Source organism: Lynx canadensis, chromosome E3, assembly GCF_007474595.2.
Source record: "Lynx canadensis isolate LIC74 chromosome E3, mLynCan4.pri.v2, whole genome shotgun sequence".
Lineage (NCBI taxonomy): Eukaryota > Metazoa > Chordata > Mammalia > Carnivora > Felidae > Lynx > Lynx canadensis.
The window spans coordinates 36,478,919-36,492,360 of NC_044318.1; the positions used below are offsets into that span (position 1 = coordinate 36,478,919).

General features: G+C 59.0%; 1 protein-coding gene across 1 annotated transcript in view; it reads right to left on the reverse strand.

Annotated features, from left to right (window-relative positions):
* Positions 1–13,442, reverse strand: part of LOC115504418 (Grid2 interacting protein) — a 36,125-nt gene that overhangs the window by 8,720 nt on the left and 13,963 nt on the right. The window contains exons 3-13 of the mRNA XM_030301396.1: positions 10,792–11,040; positions 10,462–10,547; positions 7,792–7,861; positions 7,208–7,302; positions 6,711–6,894; positions 3,863–4,017; positions 2,669–2,818; positions 2,309–2,406; positions 2,016–2,133; positions 916–1,271; positions 142–558 (exon numbers count right to left, since the gene is read on the reverse strand). Of these exons, the coding sequence (XP_030157256.1) occupies positions 142–558; positions 916–1,271; positions 2,016–2,133; positions 2,309–2,406; positions 2,669–2,818; positions 3,863–4,017; positions 6,711–6,894; positions 7,208–7,302; positions 7,792–7,861; positions 10,462–10,547; positions 10,792–11,040 (1,978 nt within the window). The remainder of the gene's footprint in view (positions 1–141; positions 559–915; positions 1,272–2,015; positions 2,134–2,308; positions 2,407–2,668; positions 2,819–3,862; positions 4,018–6,710; positions 6,895–7,207; positions 7,303–7,791; positions 7,862–10,461; positions 10,548–10,791; positions 11,041–13,442) is intronic.

The following is a 13,442-nucleotide window of genomic DNA, read 5'->3' on the forward strand; positions in this document are numbered from 1 at the left end:
AGCTGTCCTGGGTTCACGATGCTAGGGAAACGGAAGCAGGAAATGCCAGGGGCTACAAACTGGACAGGGGCTTGTCTTCAATGCTGCTGCCCAGGCCACCTACCCCTGGTGCAGGGCACCCCCAGGCCCCAGGTCACCTACCTGACCCCAGATGGTGCCTTCTGAGTTCTCCACCTGCTCCCATCGTAGGCGCTTGACGCTCATGTGGCTGGTCTCACTTCGGCGGTGGCCCAGGCCCCGGGACAGCATGGGGGGTGCACAGGGCACCGGTGGGGGGAGGGGTGGCGGGGGCGGTGGAGGGACTGGGTGGCTGAGTTGGGGGAGGGGCTTGACCAGTGTCTGAGCAGGGCCCCGAGGGCCATCGGGGGTGCGGGAGCTGGGCTTAGGGTCATGGAAGGGCAGAGGCGGCGGAGGCGGGGGGCTGAGCGGGGGTGGGGGGATGTGGTCGGAGACGGAGGAGTAGGTCAGGGAGCTGCCTTCCTCACTGCTGCTGATGCACTCGCTAGCGCTGCTCCGTTCGTTGGTCACAAAGCTGCCCTGGTCATCGTGGAAGCTCATCTGCCAGGGCGGAGCAAGGTGAGGGAGAGTGGGATAGCCTGGGGCAGGGGGTGGGATAGCCTGGGGACAAGGATAGGACAGTCTGGGAAAAGGAACGGGGTAACCCGAGATAAGGTATATGGGGTGGCCTTGAGTGGGGGGTGTCATAGCTTGAGTCAAAGGGTGGGATAGCTCAAGCCAGGGGGTGGGGTAGCCTGGGACAGATTCTGGGATGGACCGGGGCAGGGAGGGGAGTAGCCTGGGGCAGATTCCCAAGGGCAACAGGCTTCTTGCGGGAGCCCAGCGATACTGTTTCCCCTTCCAGACCCCCGTGGCACACCTGGGCCCCTCGCCCTCCACACCTGCTTGCACGCTCACCTCCTCATAGTCATTCTCAGGGCTCAGGAAATCATCCACGACGGTGACCCGGGGGCCCAGCTGCTCACTGAGCACATCCAGGAAGCGGTCAGTATCCCGGCTTCGCATGGGGCGGGAGAAGGTGAAGAGCTTCCTGCGGCTGGGTGGGCGGGCAGGGTCCGGACTTGGGGGGCTGTCGGAGCGGATGGGCCCGGGGTCTGGCTGTGGGGAGGGCGCCCTGCTGCTGTCCAGGCTGGCGTAGGGGTGAGACTCAGAGCTGCTGGGGGAGGCCAGGCCCCCTGAGCACAGTGGGTAGTAGCAGGGGGAGGGCAGGAGCCGCTCGCTGGGCCACGAGACGCTGGACAGGGTCCTGGGCCCTGGGGTGGGGGATAAGGTGTGAGGTCTCTTCAGTCAGCACCTGGGTGCCAGGTGCAGGCTGGAGGGGAGGGGCCCGGGGCAGGGTGGCTCTGTGTCCCTGGGTACCTTCCTTTCCCTCTCTGGACACGGCACAAGAAGACCCTGGATGCCCCTGCCTCCCCAGGCCCTTCCCTAAGGGAAATCAAAGGTCAGAGTAGGTGAGGGGGAACAGTACTTAGCCCCAGGACAGGCCAGACCCCAGCTCATCTCGGTCCCACCTAGGACTGACCGAACACAATTCAAAGGGGAGATGGGCCTTCTCCGGGCCTGAGACCAAGGATCATGAGGCACCTCCCGCACCCGACAGGCCCTTGGCTGACAGGAACACTGCCCCGGCGTCCTGCCTTCTGAACTGCAGAGAAACTAGCTTCTCAGTTGGGCCATTCACAGAGCAATGCATGCACTTAATAGTTTATCCAACAGCCACATGCTAACTCAGGGCTCCTTAGGGGAAAGACCTGGGCTCTTTTAAATCTATAGGAGGGGTAAGGATTGGAGGGGACCTGGGAAGACCTGCGACAACCCTAACCTTGATGGACCTTTGCCACGGAGGCCACTGAGGTTCCCCACAACTCAGTCACGGAGCCACGCAACAGAGGGGAGGCTCGAAGGATGTGCCTCAGATGGGGAAAACACCCAGACAGACAGCCCAGTGGACAGAAGCTAGTGCTGCCCTCAGGAACCCCAGCCGGCTGAGCCCCTACCTGCTGCACCTGCCGGGCTGGGCACTGGCGGGGAGGCACGGGATCTGGACGTGGTCCCCACCTTCCCTTTGAAACTGCTGCTCAGTCGGGACTCAAGCTCCGCATAGACGGCTGACATCTTTGGGGAGAGGAGGCCAGGGTGAGTCCAACCCACCCTCCCCTCCCATGTGAGGCCCTCACATGGCCTCAGAGGCCAGGCCTGGGTGGTCTGGGAGGCAGGGTTCTGCCTCAGCCCCAGGAGCTACCTATTCCCAGCAGCCAAGTGAACCACCAGGAGGGTGGGGAGGTCTCACCATCTTCGGATTGGGGGTCTCAGGGAGGGACGTGCCGTCGCCTGCTTGGCGCTCGCCTGGGATTAGAGGAAGAGGCATCTCGGGACAGTCACCGGGACCTGCTGGGGGAATCGGGGAGGGTGGAGTCCACCGTGGAGACATCCAGTGACCCTTCTGAGCTCTAAGGCTCAGGTTCCAGCCCAGGCTCAGTGGGCAGCCATGGAGAAAGAACTAGCAAGCCCTGCAGACCCCCGAGGGCCATGGCTCAGCCCTGCTCAACCCGTTCTCCGGGATCTCTCGTCTCACCAACCCCATTTTGCAGGTAGGAAAACGGAGCCCCGTTCCTCACACCCAGTCCCGCCTTCCCGTCCAGAGCCTCACCGCAACTGAGGCTGGCCTCTAGGCCCTGGGACCGGAGGCTGCGGCGGCACATGGAGGAGGCCCTCAGGGAGCTGCGTCGCTGGGGTTCCAGCACCGGCTCGGGCTCGGGCTCGGGCTCAGGCTCCAGGTCCAACTCGGGCTCTGGCTCTGCTGTGGGACATGAACAGGAGACGGGCCCCTTGTCCTCTCAGCCCAGGGGCCTCCCAGGAGGGGTGAAGGCAGCAGCTGTGTGCACCGATCTGTGACCCCAGGCTCTGCTTGGCAAGTGGAGAGAGATCGTACACCTGCTGCTCGGCCTATGCTCCGAGCCTCTTGCTAAAACCCTCGAGCCTCTCCCAGCAAATTGTGGGTCCCCAGGACTACGGATGGTGGGCACACAAGGGCCAGCACACAGGTCTGCGGGCTGTGACCTAGCAGGTGCAGAGTATGTAGAGCATGGGCACAGGGTTTGGCCTAAATGATGGGTGCGGCTTTATGGCCACATGGGGGACACTGTAAGAGATGGGCAGCTGTGGGAAGCTGAGGCCACACATCATCCGGCAGGCCCTAGTGTGTGTCCGTGTCCATCGAGGCGCACCAGCCAGGTGTGACCTGACTGTGTGCTCACTCTCCAACTCTGTAAACAGCAACCACACGAATTTCCTGGTCTGTGCCACATTTCTTGAGGTGCAATGCACGGCCACTGAGGTCACTCCCATGTTGTGGGTGAGAAGCCTGGGCTTCCGGGCGGACAGGCAGGGTGTCTAAAGTCTGAGATAAGACTGTAGATGTTACTTAAAGGTGAAGCTGAGGGGCACCTGGGTCGCTCAGTCGGTAAAGCGTCCGACTTTGGCTCAGGTCACGGTCTTGGGATTTGTGAGTTCGAGCCCCACGTCGGGCTCTGTGCTGACGTTCGGAGCCTGGAGCCTGTTTCGGATTCTGTGTCTCCCTCTCTCTCTGTGCCTCCCCTGCTCACACGCGCTCTCTCTCTCTCTCAAAAGCAAATAAACATTAAAAAAGAAATAATAATAATAAAAAAGGTCAAGCTGGCAAGGCGCATCCGCGGGGCCAAGTGTGCGACCAGCCCGGGTGTGTCGGGCACGTGTCTGCATGACACAGGGGTGCATCCGTGTGTGGAAGAGGCCCAGGTAGGCTGCGATCTGAGAACAGGTGTCTGGCTCTTCGGTGGGCGGGGCAGCGGGAGAGGCTGCTTACCTGTCATGGCCGTGTAGCCCAGGAAACACGCGATTTTCTCCCGGCACAGCTCCTGCTCCTCGTAAGTCAGCAGCTGGTGGATGAACTGCCAAAGGACTTGCTTGGCAGGTGTGTCCAGCACAGGGTAGACGTCCACGATGAGGGTGTCAATGTTCCTGGGGGAGGGTGCGGGAGCAAGGGCTTCATTACTCAGGGGCTCACCATAGGGGGAGCGAGAGATGGACAAGGTGGAGGGCACTTCCAGGCCACAGAACCCTGCGGAGACAGGGAAGGGAGGAAGGCAGGCCCGGCGATCGGCCACCCTGATTCAAATCCTGGCTCTGCCACTTACCAGCCAAGTGACCTTTCTCAAGTTACTTAATTTCTCGGTGCCTCAGTTTCCTTATCTGTAAAATGGGGATAAAAATAGCACCTATCTCATAGAGTCACTGTGAAGATGAAAACACATAGAGTGTACTGGGGAGGCTGACTCACTACATCAGGGATTGGCAAATGATGGCCCGCAGGCCAAATTCTGGACCCCCTTCTGTGTCTGTAAAGGAAGTTTTATTGGAACACAGCCATGACTCTTGGTTTATATATTGTCTACAGCTGTTTTTTTTTTTTAATTTTAAAAAATGTTTATTCATTTTTAAGAGACAGAGTGCGAGCACAGGAGAAGCAGAGAGGGAGACACAGAATCAGAAACAGGCTCCAGGCCCTGAGCTGTCAGCACAGGGGCCGACGCGGGGCTCAAACTCATGAGATCATGATCTGAGCTGAAATCAGGAGTCGGACGCTGAGCTGACGGAGCCACCCAGGCGCCCCTAAAATAGTAATTTAAAAACTCAAAATAAAAAGATGTCACTTTCTGGCTGAAAGACTGCAGGTATGAGTGACAGCGGTGCTCTGGGAAAATATTTGGTATTACTTAGTCAAACTAGGTACACAAGGGGCGCCTGGATGGCTCAGTCAGTTCAGCATCCGACTCTTGATTTCAGCTCAGGTCATGATCCCAGGATTGTGGGATCGAGCCCCACATTGGGCTTTGCACTGGGAGTGGAGCCTGCTTAAGATTCTCTCTCTCTCCCTCTCTCTCTGTCCCTCTCCCACTCTCCCTCTCAAAATAAATAAATAATTTTTAAAAAGTTAGGTAAGCAAATACCTTAAGAGCCAGCAATTCTGCTCTGAGATGTAAATTTCAAACGAACTGTGCACAGCTCCGTGGGGAAATGTGCAGGACGGTGTTCACCAATGCTCCCGTGATGGAACACAGTGGTGGCAAGGCGGGGTCTGTCACTGGCAGGTAAATACCTCAGACACGGCTGGCGGCGAGGTGATCTACAAGAATCTGACTGCAGTTATAAACAATGTACTCCATGTCCGCGGAACAACATGGACAGATCTAAACACACAGCACCTGGTGGAAGAAAGTCACACACGGATGTGCAAAGAATAGCACAATCATGATGCGGAACAAAAAGGTACATCATATGTGGGGCGCCTGGCTGGCTCAGTCAGAAGAGCATGTGACTCTTGATCTTGGGGTCATGAGTTCGAGCCCCACATTGGGTGTAGAGATTACTTAAATAAAACTTAAAAAAAAATACATCATATGAAACAGCAATGCCTACACTTGAGGAACACATCGGACAAAAGGATGCCCATTAAATTCATCAGACTGGTGCCTTGGCAGGGGAGGGATGTGGGAGAGGGAGTGGAGCTAAAAGGCAACGAAAGGTGGAGACAAGCCCAGCATCCAGAGAGACAACATGTGGTCTATCCACAAAATGGAATGTTATTTGGCTACGAAGAAGGAAGGAAATAGATACCGTAGCTTGGATGGACTTGGAAAACACGATGCTGGGCGAAAGAAGCCAGACGTGAAAGCCCACGTACTGTGGGCTCCTATTCATGTGGGAGTCCGGAACAGGGAAAGCCACAGAGACACTGAAGCAGATTCGTGGTTGTTTAAGGGGTGGGGGGAGGGCAGAGGAGGAGGGGGTGACAGTGAAGAGGTGTGGGGTTTCTTTCTGAGGTGATGAAAACGTTCTCAAACTGAGTGTGGTCACGGATGCACCGATGTGTGCATTAAAAATCAGTGCCTCGTGGGGCGCCTGGGTGGCGCAGTCGGTTAAGCGTCCGACTTCAGCCAGGTCATGATCTCGCAGTCCGTGAGTTCGAGCCCCGCGTCGGGCTCTGATCTGATGGCTCAGAGCCTGGAGCCTGTTTCCGATTCTGTGTCTCCCTCTCTCTCTGCCCCTCCCCTGTTCATGCTCTGTCTCTCTCTGTCCCAAAAATAAAAATAAACGTTGAAAAAAAAAAAATCAGTGCCTCGTACCCTTAAGTGAGTACATTGTGACGGTGTGTGAGTTATATCTCAACAACGCTGTTTAAAACAAAAAAAAAAAAAAAAAAAGAAAAGGGCACGGACAGGTGAGGGGTTTTTACGGGCCGTGACAATGACCCTATGGACTGAAGTTACAAAAAGGAAGACACCGACCTAAGCACCCGCTCCCCCCTGCCCCATGACGGCCAGCCGGCTGGTGGCGAGCGCCCACAGGCCAAAGTCTTGTGAGCGGTCCATGACCAGTGCAGCTGGTGGTTGTTGCTTCACCTTGCAGAGGCTAGGTCACGTGGCTGGGAGGTTTAAGAGTGAGGGTTTGTTGTGGGGCACCTGGACTGCCCACCCCCCTGGGGCCCCTGGTACCAGCTGCTGCTTTCTTTGGGATCCCCCCCAGTCTCCCCACCCCCCCCCACCCAGGAGAAGGGGGTGGAGGAGACCCAGGCAGGGAGACCCCGATGGTGAGTCTGGGCAGGATTTGGGGCCCACCCAGGGCTGGTCCCGCCACCTGTCTGGTTCAGCCACCTGTGCTGGAAGAAGCTCTCAAGTGCCCGGCAGACCCCATAGCGCTCGGGAGGCGTGAGCAGGTGCTCCAGCTGCTGGCTGAAAGTCCTCCCCTGAACCCGGATGCTGGAGGGTAGGATCTCTGCCACCCACTGCAGGGAGGTGAGCGCCGAGGACGGGTTGGGGGAATCCAAAGAATCGGAGTCTGTCGGGGACCACGGGCAGGAGAGGCACAGGTGACCCAGCATCCCCAGGTTGGATGTCGTGTCCCTGGCAGCTGGGGGGAGTGCCGGGCACTGGGAGCCACACCTGCTGCCAGAAGCTGGGGACAGGGATGCAGGGACAGCCCCTGGCAGGGTCCCTGAGGCTGCCCCACTGGAATCTACGGCACCACATGGGGAGGGAAGCTGCAGGCTTAGGGGGAAAGGCAGAGTCCTGTGCAGACTCGTAAGTCCCACACACGGAGCCCTGGCAGGGTGTCTGTGAGCCGAGAAGCCTAGTGGTAGTGGGTGTCTCACCGCTGGCAAACGGGACAAGCCCCTCCTCCACCACCAGCGTGGGCACCGCGCCACTGCCTTGAAGCATGGACACCACCTTGTCATGGGAGCAGTTCCTGCCGAGAAGAGATGGCCCAGGAGGGCCTGACCAGGATGAGCCCTGTCCATGGCCACCCACCAGACCTCCTTGTCCTGCTGGTAGAGGCCACTCAGCATGCCCACAGCTAGGCTAGGACCAGAAGTCGGGTCCTGCTCATTCATGTCCTCTGCAGGAGATGCTCCAGGCCCAGGACCAGCTGGACACTTCTGGGCGCAGAGGGATTGAGCCCACGTCACCCCTAGGCCGGGCTATCCTCAAGGGCAAGACACTCATGGTCCATTTAACTGTGTCCCTTGCATGGAGCTGGGGTGTTTTCTGGTTGGAAGGATCAATGACATCCTGGCTAGTGTAGGGGGACAGATTCAAGGGTTCCCACAGGAAGAGGGGCAGACTGTGGGGACCAAGTGGTCATAGGAGATTGGGACCACGGCCTGGGTGTCCCAAGAGGCAGGAGTCTTGGAGGATGATGTGTCACCAAGCTCTGATGTCCCCAATAGCCTCTGACCTCATGTCCAGTCCATTGAGGAAGAGGATCCGGTCGCCTGACTTGAGGGAAGCATTGTCAGCCGGGCTCCCTGGAAGCGAGAAGAGAGCGCGGGCCGGTCAGCTGGGCAGGGCCGCGCTCTGCGAGCCCATTTCACAGGAGCAAAACGGGAAAAGCGGCAAAGGACAGCCAAATTCAGGCCAGCAGATCCCACGTTAGACCCAGTACTCCTCTGCTCTCAGCTGCTCTGAGCAGGGAGTGAGCCCCTGGGTGGGCATGGCAGGGTTTGGGGCACAGTGTGGACCACCTGTCAGCCCTGAGCTGTTGAAGCAGTGCAGAAACAAGGAAGGTCTCGGGAGCGGTATTTCTGCAGCATCTGTGCACCTGCTGAGAGCCCCGGTCCATACACCGGTCTCTGCCCCTCACGTAACAGTTCACGTGGCAGATTCCTCTGTGCCTTTGTCATCAGGAGAAAGTGCGTCTGCCTAGAGGGACGCATGCGTCCCCCTCAGGCTGTGAAACGTGGTGTATTAATCATGCTTGTTTGTTTCTGCGCTTCCTGATGCTTAGGCATCTTGGGGGCAATGGTGACCTGGGAAGCACTGCCCTCCCAGGGCTAGCCAACTCCTAGGTGGTAAATGACTGGCTCGGAAAAGTGGCTCTTGTACACAACGGATCCAGAGCCCACAACCAACCAACCTCCTTGTCTACGGGGCTCTCACACCCCGGGCCACTGTTGCCCTGCCCTAATCACCCAGGGCCAGGCACCTCCCAAAAGGGGACAGCTCCTATGTCCCAGAGCCTGCTGAAAGCATTCAAACTCATCCTACACCTGCTTAGCTTGCTTAACCTGCTTGGCTCGATCCTTCCCTTTCCCACGCGGCCCTGTGTGATGGTGTGGCCCTGCATGATGTGGCATGTCCCTTCCTCTTGGGAACTGTGAAGGACACGTTCTTTTTTCCAATGGTGATTATCTCCTGATCTGTTGGCCTTACTGCACCAGGATAATAATAAAACCTGCATTTTAAACCCAAGATAGCAGTGGACTCTCACTCGGCTTTGATGGCCCTGAAGGTCAGACCAAACCCAGTACCCACCACCTGGGGAGGGGCTGGTAACTTTGCTCCCGTGGATGTAGGGTTTTTTTTTTCCTTTCTGCCTCTTTTATCAGGTGCTGCTCTAAATTTGATTTGGAAGCAAGTGGGGGAAGGGACAGATGCCCAAAGAAAAGGTACTCTCGTGAGGCTGTGGGGACTGTCGGGGCAGAGGGGGCAGGGGAGAAGGCTGCTCAGGAAACACTTGCTAGGGAAGCAGAGTCCTTTCCCTGGGGCTGAAAAGGGGGAGAGGGGAGGGCGATGGTGGTGGTGAATCCAATCCGGCCTGTCTGGAAGCTTGGGCCAGCCTGGGGTAGGAGGGCCGGTGGGGTTGTAGCCGGGGAATTCAAGATCACTGGAACGGGAGTCAGGAGATCTCAGGTTCTGGTCCTTGCTTTGCCAGAGCCTCTAAAAGGCCTCAGTTTCCCCTTCTGTAAAAGCTCTTACTGAAGCATTGGTTTCGCTTCCTATGACAAGGAAGACAAGGGGAAGCCTGGACACCGGGTTGGAGAGAACAGCACATCTAGATTTTAACATGGCCCTAGGCAAAGGATCTCCGGCTGGACCACGTGGGTGGAGCAGGAAGGTGGTGGCTCAGTTGGAAGAGACAAAGAGGAGAGATTACTCTTTTCTAGAGCACCAGCCCTTGGGCCTCTTCCCTACAACACTGTGCCAACAACTTAGTAGTGCACAGATCCGAGAAGAACTGGAACGAGTCAGTCATCTGAGATCCCCGTGGCGGGAGATGCTAAGGCACTAAGGCACTTTCCTGGGGATCAGAAGATGTCCATCCCACAAATCCATGCATTGGAGGTGTGAGATGAGGAAGGGTAGACAGGACTCAGCATCAGCGGGTCCACCAGTGGGGATGTGTCACCAGGAGCAGCGTGCTCAGGTGCTGGGAGGTTATGGATGCAGGTGACCCAGCCCTGGGAGGTGGTTACCAGGAGGGAAAGTTCAGTTTAGTGCCAGGAGACATTTCTGCCCCACAGAGACCTTTCACAATGGAAGACCCCTCCCCCCCCCCCACACCTCACCTCCAGAGGGGGAAAGGGAAAATTCCTGCACTAAGGCTCTGCCTTTTTCAAGATGCCACCATTCCAGGAGCACCCCACCACTACCACCACCAAAAAAAAAAAAGGGGAGGCAGGGTGGGGGTGGGAGGAGAGTCCAGATTGGGAGGAAGGGACTGGATAGTGGGCAGAGGCCCTGAGGGCCTGATGCCTCTCTGAGTCTGACCCGCCCAGCAAGTGCCAAATTCACAGTGGGCACCCAGCACAGAGCACGAGTGGTGTTGGGGTGTGGCCTGGGCAGGCATCAGGTGTGTGTCCTGGCTCCCCCAGTGTCTGGGACCGTGCCCTCAGCCCCCCACGTGGACGCAGGGAAGGTCTGGATGGAGAACTCGGGTCACTTGGCTCAAAGGCGATCCTGAACTTGGAGGGCGTTTGCCCCAACTCAGACGGATGTATCTAGGATACTTAGAGGGCACAGGCTACCTGAGATTTGAACCTGGGGGGTGGAAGCGAGGGGGTGGGTTACTGAGTATCGGCCTAACAGGGTCCTTCACTCCATCCAGGACAACCCGCCTACCCCTCACCAGGCAGGACAGACTCGATCCAGACAGGCCCATGGCCGCGCAGCGTGAAGCCGAAGCTCTTGTTGCCCTTGTAGACTCGGACTGTCCTGGGGAGAAAGAAGGGGGTGGAGTGGGGGGGGGGGGGCTGGCCGCGTGCTCCGCCCTGGGGAGAGAGAGGCTAGGGGGCATAGGGGATAGAGATGTCCCGTGTCCCGCTGCCCTTAACCTCTCCTGCCTCGCACCCACACCCCCCAGGTGTCCACGCCCCGACCCCGCGCGCTCTGCCCAGATCTCCACCCCGGCCCACCGACTAGGAAGCACCCGCAGCCCGTGCGCGCGCGCCCCGGGTACCTGCGCGTGCCCCCCGGGCCCGCGCGACCGCCCAGCAGCGAGGAAGCCTTGCGCGGGGGCGGCTCGTCCGGGCGGCGCGGGGCGGCGCTGGCGCGAGTGGACACTAGGAGGCGCTCGGGCCGCTCCTCGCTGCGGCTCCGGCGCAGCCGCTGCGCTCCCTGCGCCCGCCGGGCGCGGCACAGCTTGCCCAGCAGACCCTGCGACACCACCTCGTCGAAGCGCGCCCGGTGCTTCTTGGGGATGAAGATCCTGCGGGCGAGGGCCGCAGAGTCGGGGCGCGTCCCCAGACAGCGCCCCGGTCGCGGCAAGGCGCGGCCTAAAGGCTCCTTCTCGCGGCCGCCTTCCCGGGCTCTCCCGCCCCTACCCCACGGGTAACCGGGGAATCAGTAGCCCGCGCCCCACTCTCCCCCTCGCTGCCGGGACTTGCGCCCCAACCGGCCTGCGCCACACAAGAGTCACGGCGCCCGGCTCTCGCCTGGCTCGCTCCGTCGCCGGAAAGTCACATTCGGACCGTCCCCGCTACTCTGGCCTTGAGGGACCTGAGCGCCCCCAGAGCGCGTCCATGGTCCTGTTCCCCTTCCTGCCTGTGTCTTCCCGTTTCTGACCTCTTCCCTAACTCCCTCGTTTCATGCCCTTGCACCTGCCAGGCCAAACCCCAGCCCGGGATCCCCCCCCCCCCCCCCACTCATCTTCTTCTTACCTGATTCCAGGCAACTCCGCAGGAGAAAACTGAAGCCACAATCTGCCCCGGGGTCAGACTCTCCCCGGACCCTCCTTACACTCCCCGTCCTCCCGCTCGCTTCTCAGGCCAGTCCTTTCTACAGCTGCCTCCTCAGAACTTGCCAGGACTCCCACGTCCAGTCCTACCTTTTACACTTTTGCCCAGGCTGTTGCCCCTGCCTGGTACCCTGTTTCCTAGCTACAATGGGCTCGACCCTCAGCACCCAACGCTGGCCTTCCTTCAGTTTAATCCAACATGTGACATACAGTAAGACCCTGCTACCGGTGCCAGCCAGGCACTCAGGTTCAGAGCTGACGGCACCGTGGTCCCTGCCCCCAGAGAAGCCACCTGGAAGTGGTGAGAGGCAGTGGGGAGGCTTGGATGGCCTCCCCGTGTGGGATCCACACCCTGGGCTGATTTCCTTGGTAGCTGTGGATGTCTTCTGCAAAGCTGGAAGCTCTCTGAGGGCTAGGTCTGTGGCTTGGCTGAGGGCCACAGTGACCAGTCAGGGTTTGGCACAGGGGAGGGACCCAGTGACTCAGTAAACAGGGGTCCACCAGCAGCCAACCACACCTCCGAGTAATGGCAGCAGTTAGCATCCTGGCGGACTCCCCTGTCCATAGCACAGGATCTGGAGGCTCAGAGAAGATCTGTAACTTTCCAGGCTTACACAGCTGGGCCCCGGCACAGCTTGGACCGAAGGCTGGCCTCTGAGCCTCAGCTCTGTGGCAGGACTCTGCCGAGGGACTCCAAAGTTCTGGTTGCTAGTGAGGACTCCCTGGCTGCATCCCAAGGCTCCCTTCCATGTTCTTTGTACCAGGAGCCAGTGCCAAGGGCATGGTGGGGAGGAGGGAGGGAGAAGGGAACAGTGGCTTTGCAGCCAGCTGAAATATAATCCCTCTGAGGTTGTCCAGTGGCCCCCACCCTGTTTCCCCCAAACTCTATGGGTAGGATTAAGAAGACCAGGCAAGCAGAGTAAGCTGGCCGATAGGAAGGAAGGGATGTGGATCCTCCAGGAGGAGGGGGCAGCAGGGCTGCCCGCCCACCCCACCCCACCCCCACCTCTGAATGTTTCAGGCAACCAGGAGGCCAAGATGAAAGGCCTACTCAACTCTTCCAGGAGCATCCTGGCCTGATGCTGTCCTTGCTCATCCACAGCGATTCCCGAAAATATAGAGCCTCAGCCTCATTCCCCAGATGGTCACTCAAGGTCTCCGGAGCCTGACACTTCCATCTGCCTGGCCTGCACATTCCCCACACCCTCCCAGACCCACCACATGTCTCAAGCTCAAGCAGAGGGATGACAAGTGGGAAGTTGTCCACCTCCCACTTGGGGCTCCAGCCCCAGGTTCCAGAAGGCATCGGCCCCGCTCCCCCAGCCCCTGGGTCGAACCTGGGCATGGGCCAGATGACCACCCAGCTCCACCCTCCAGCAGCAATTAGAAAAGGCCTTGCGCCCCCCGGGGTGGTAACCACAGTGAGTCACCAACTGCACAGGTGGGAAAAGATTGGTGGCCTTTTCCCTGTTTGGTGTCCTCAGGGCTAAGCCAGAGGCCAAGGCTGCCTTGTGAACCAGATGCGTTCCTGGCTGTGTCGGCCTCCATGAGGCTCAGTCTGGCCAGGTACCCCAGCCCTGGGTCTGTTCTGAATCCACTAACCCAGGACAGCCAGGCGCATTGAAGCCTCATGGACCACTGCCCCTCTGACTCTGCGGGTATGGCTGCCCCAGGACTCTCAGATCCCTGCTATGCCAACGGGCTTCTCTGAGACCACAGGACTCTTCCCTGGCCACACAACTTCAGTCAGTCAGTTCTGTTCTCTCTGCCTGGGGGGTCAGGTGTAAATCCACGACCAGGTTCCTCCTAGGGGTTGCCCTAGGGTCCTCTCTCTCCACCACATTCCCTGACATGGCTCTCTGGCCAGTTCTCTC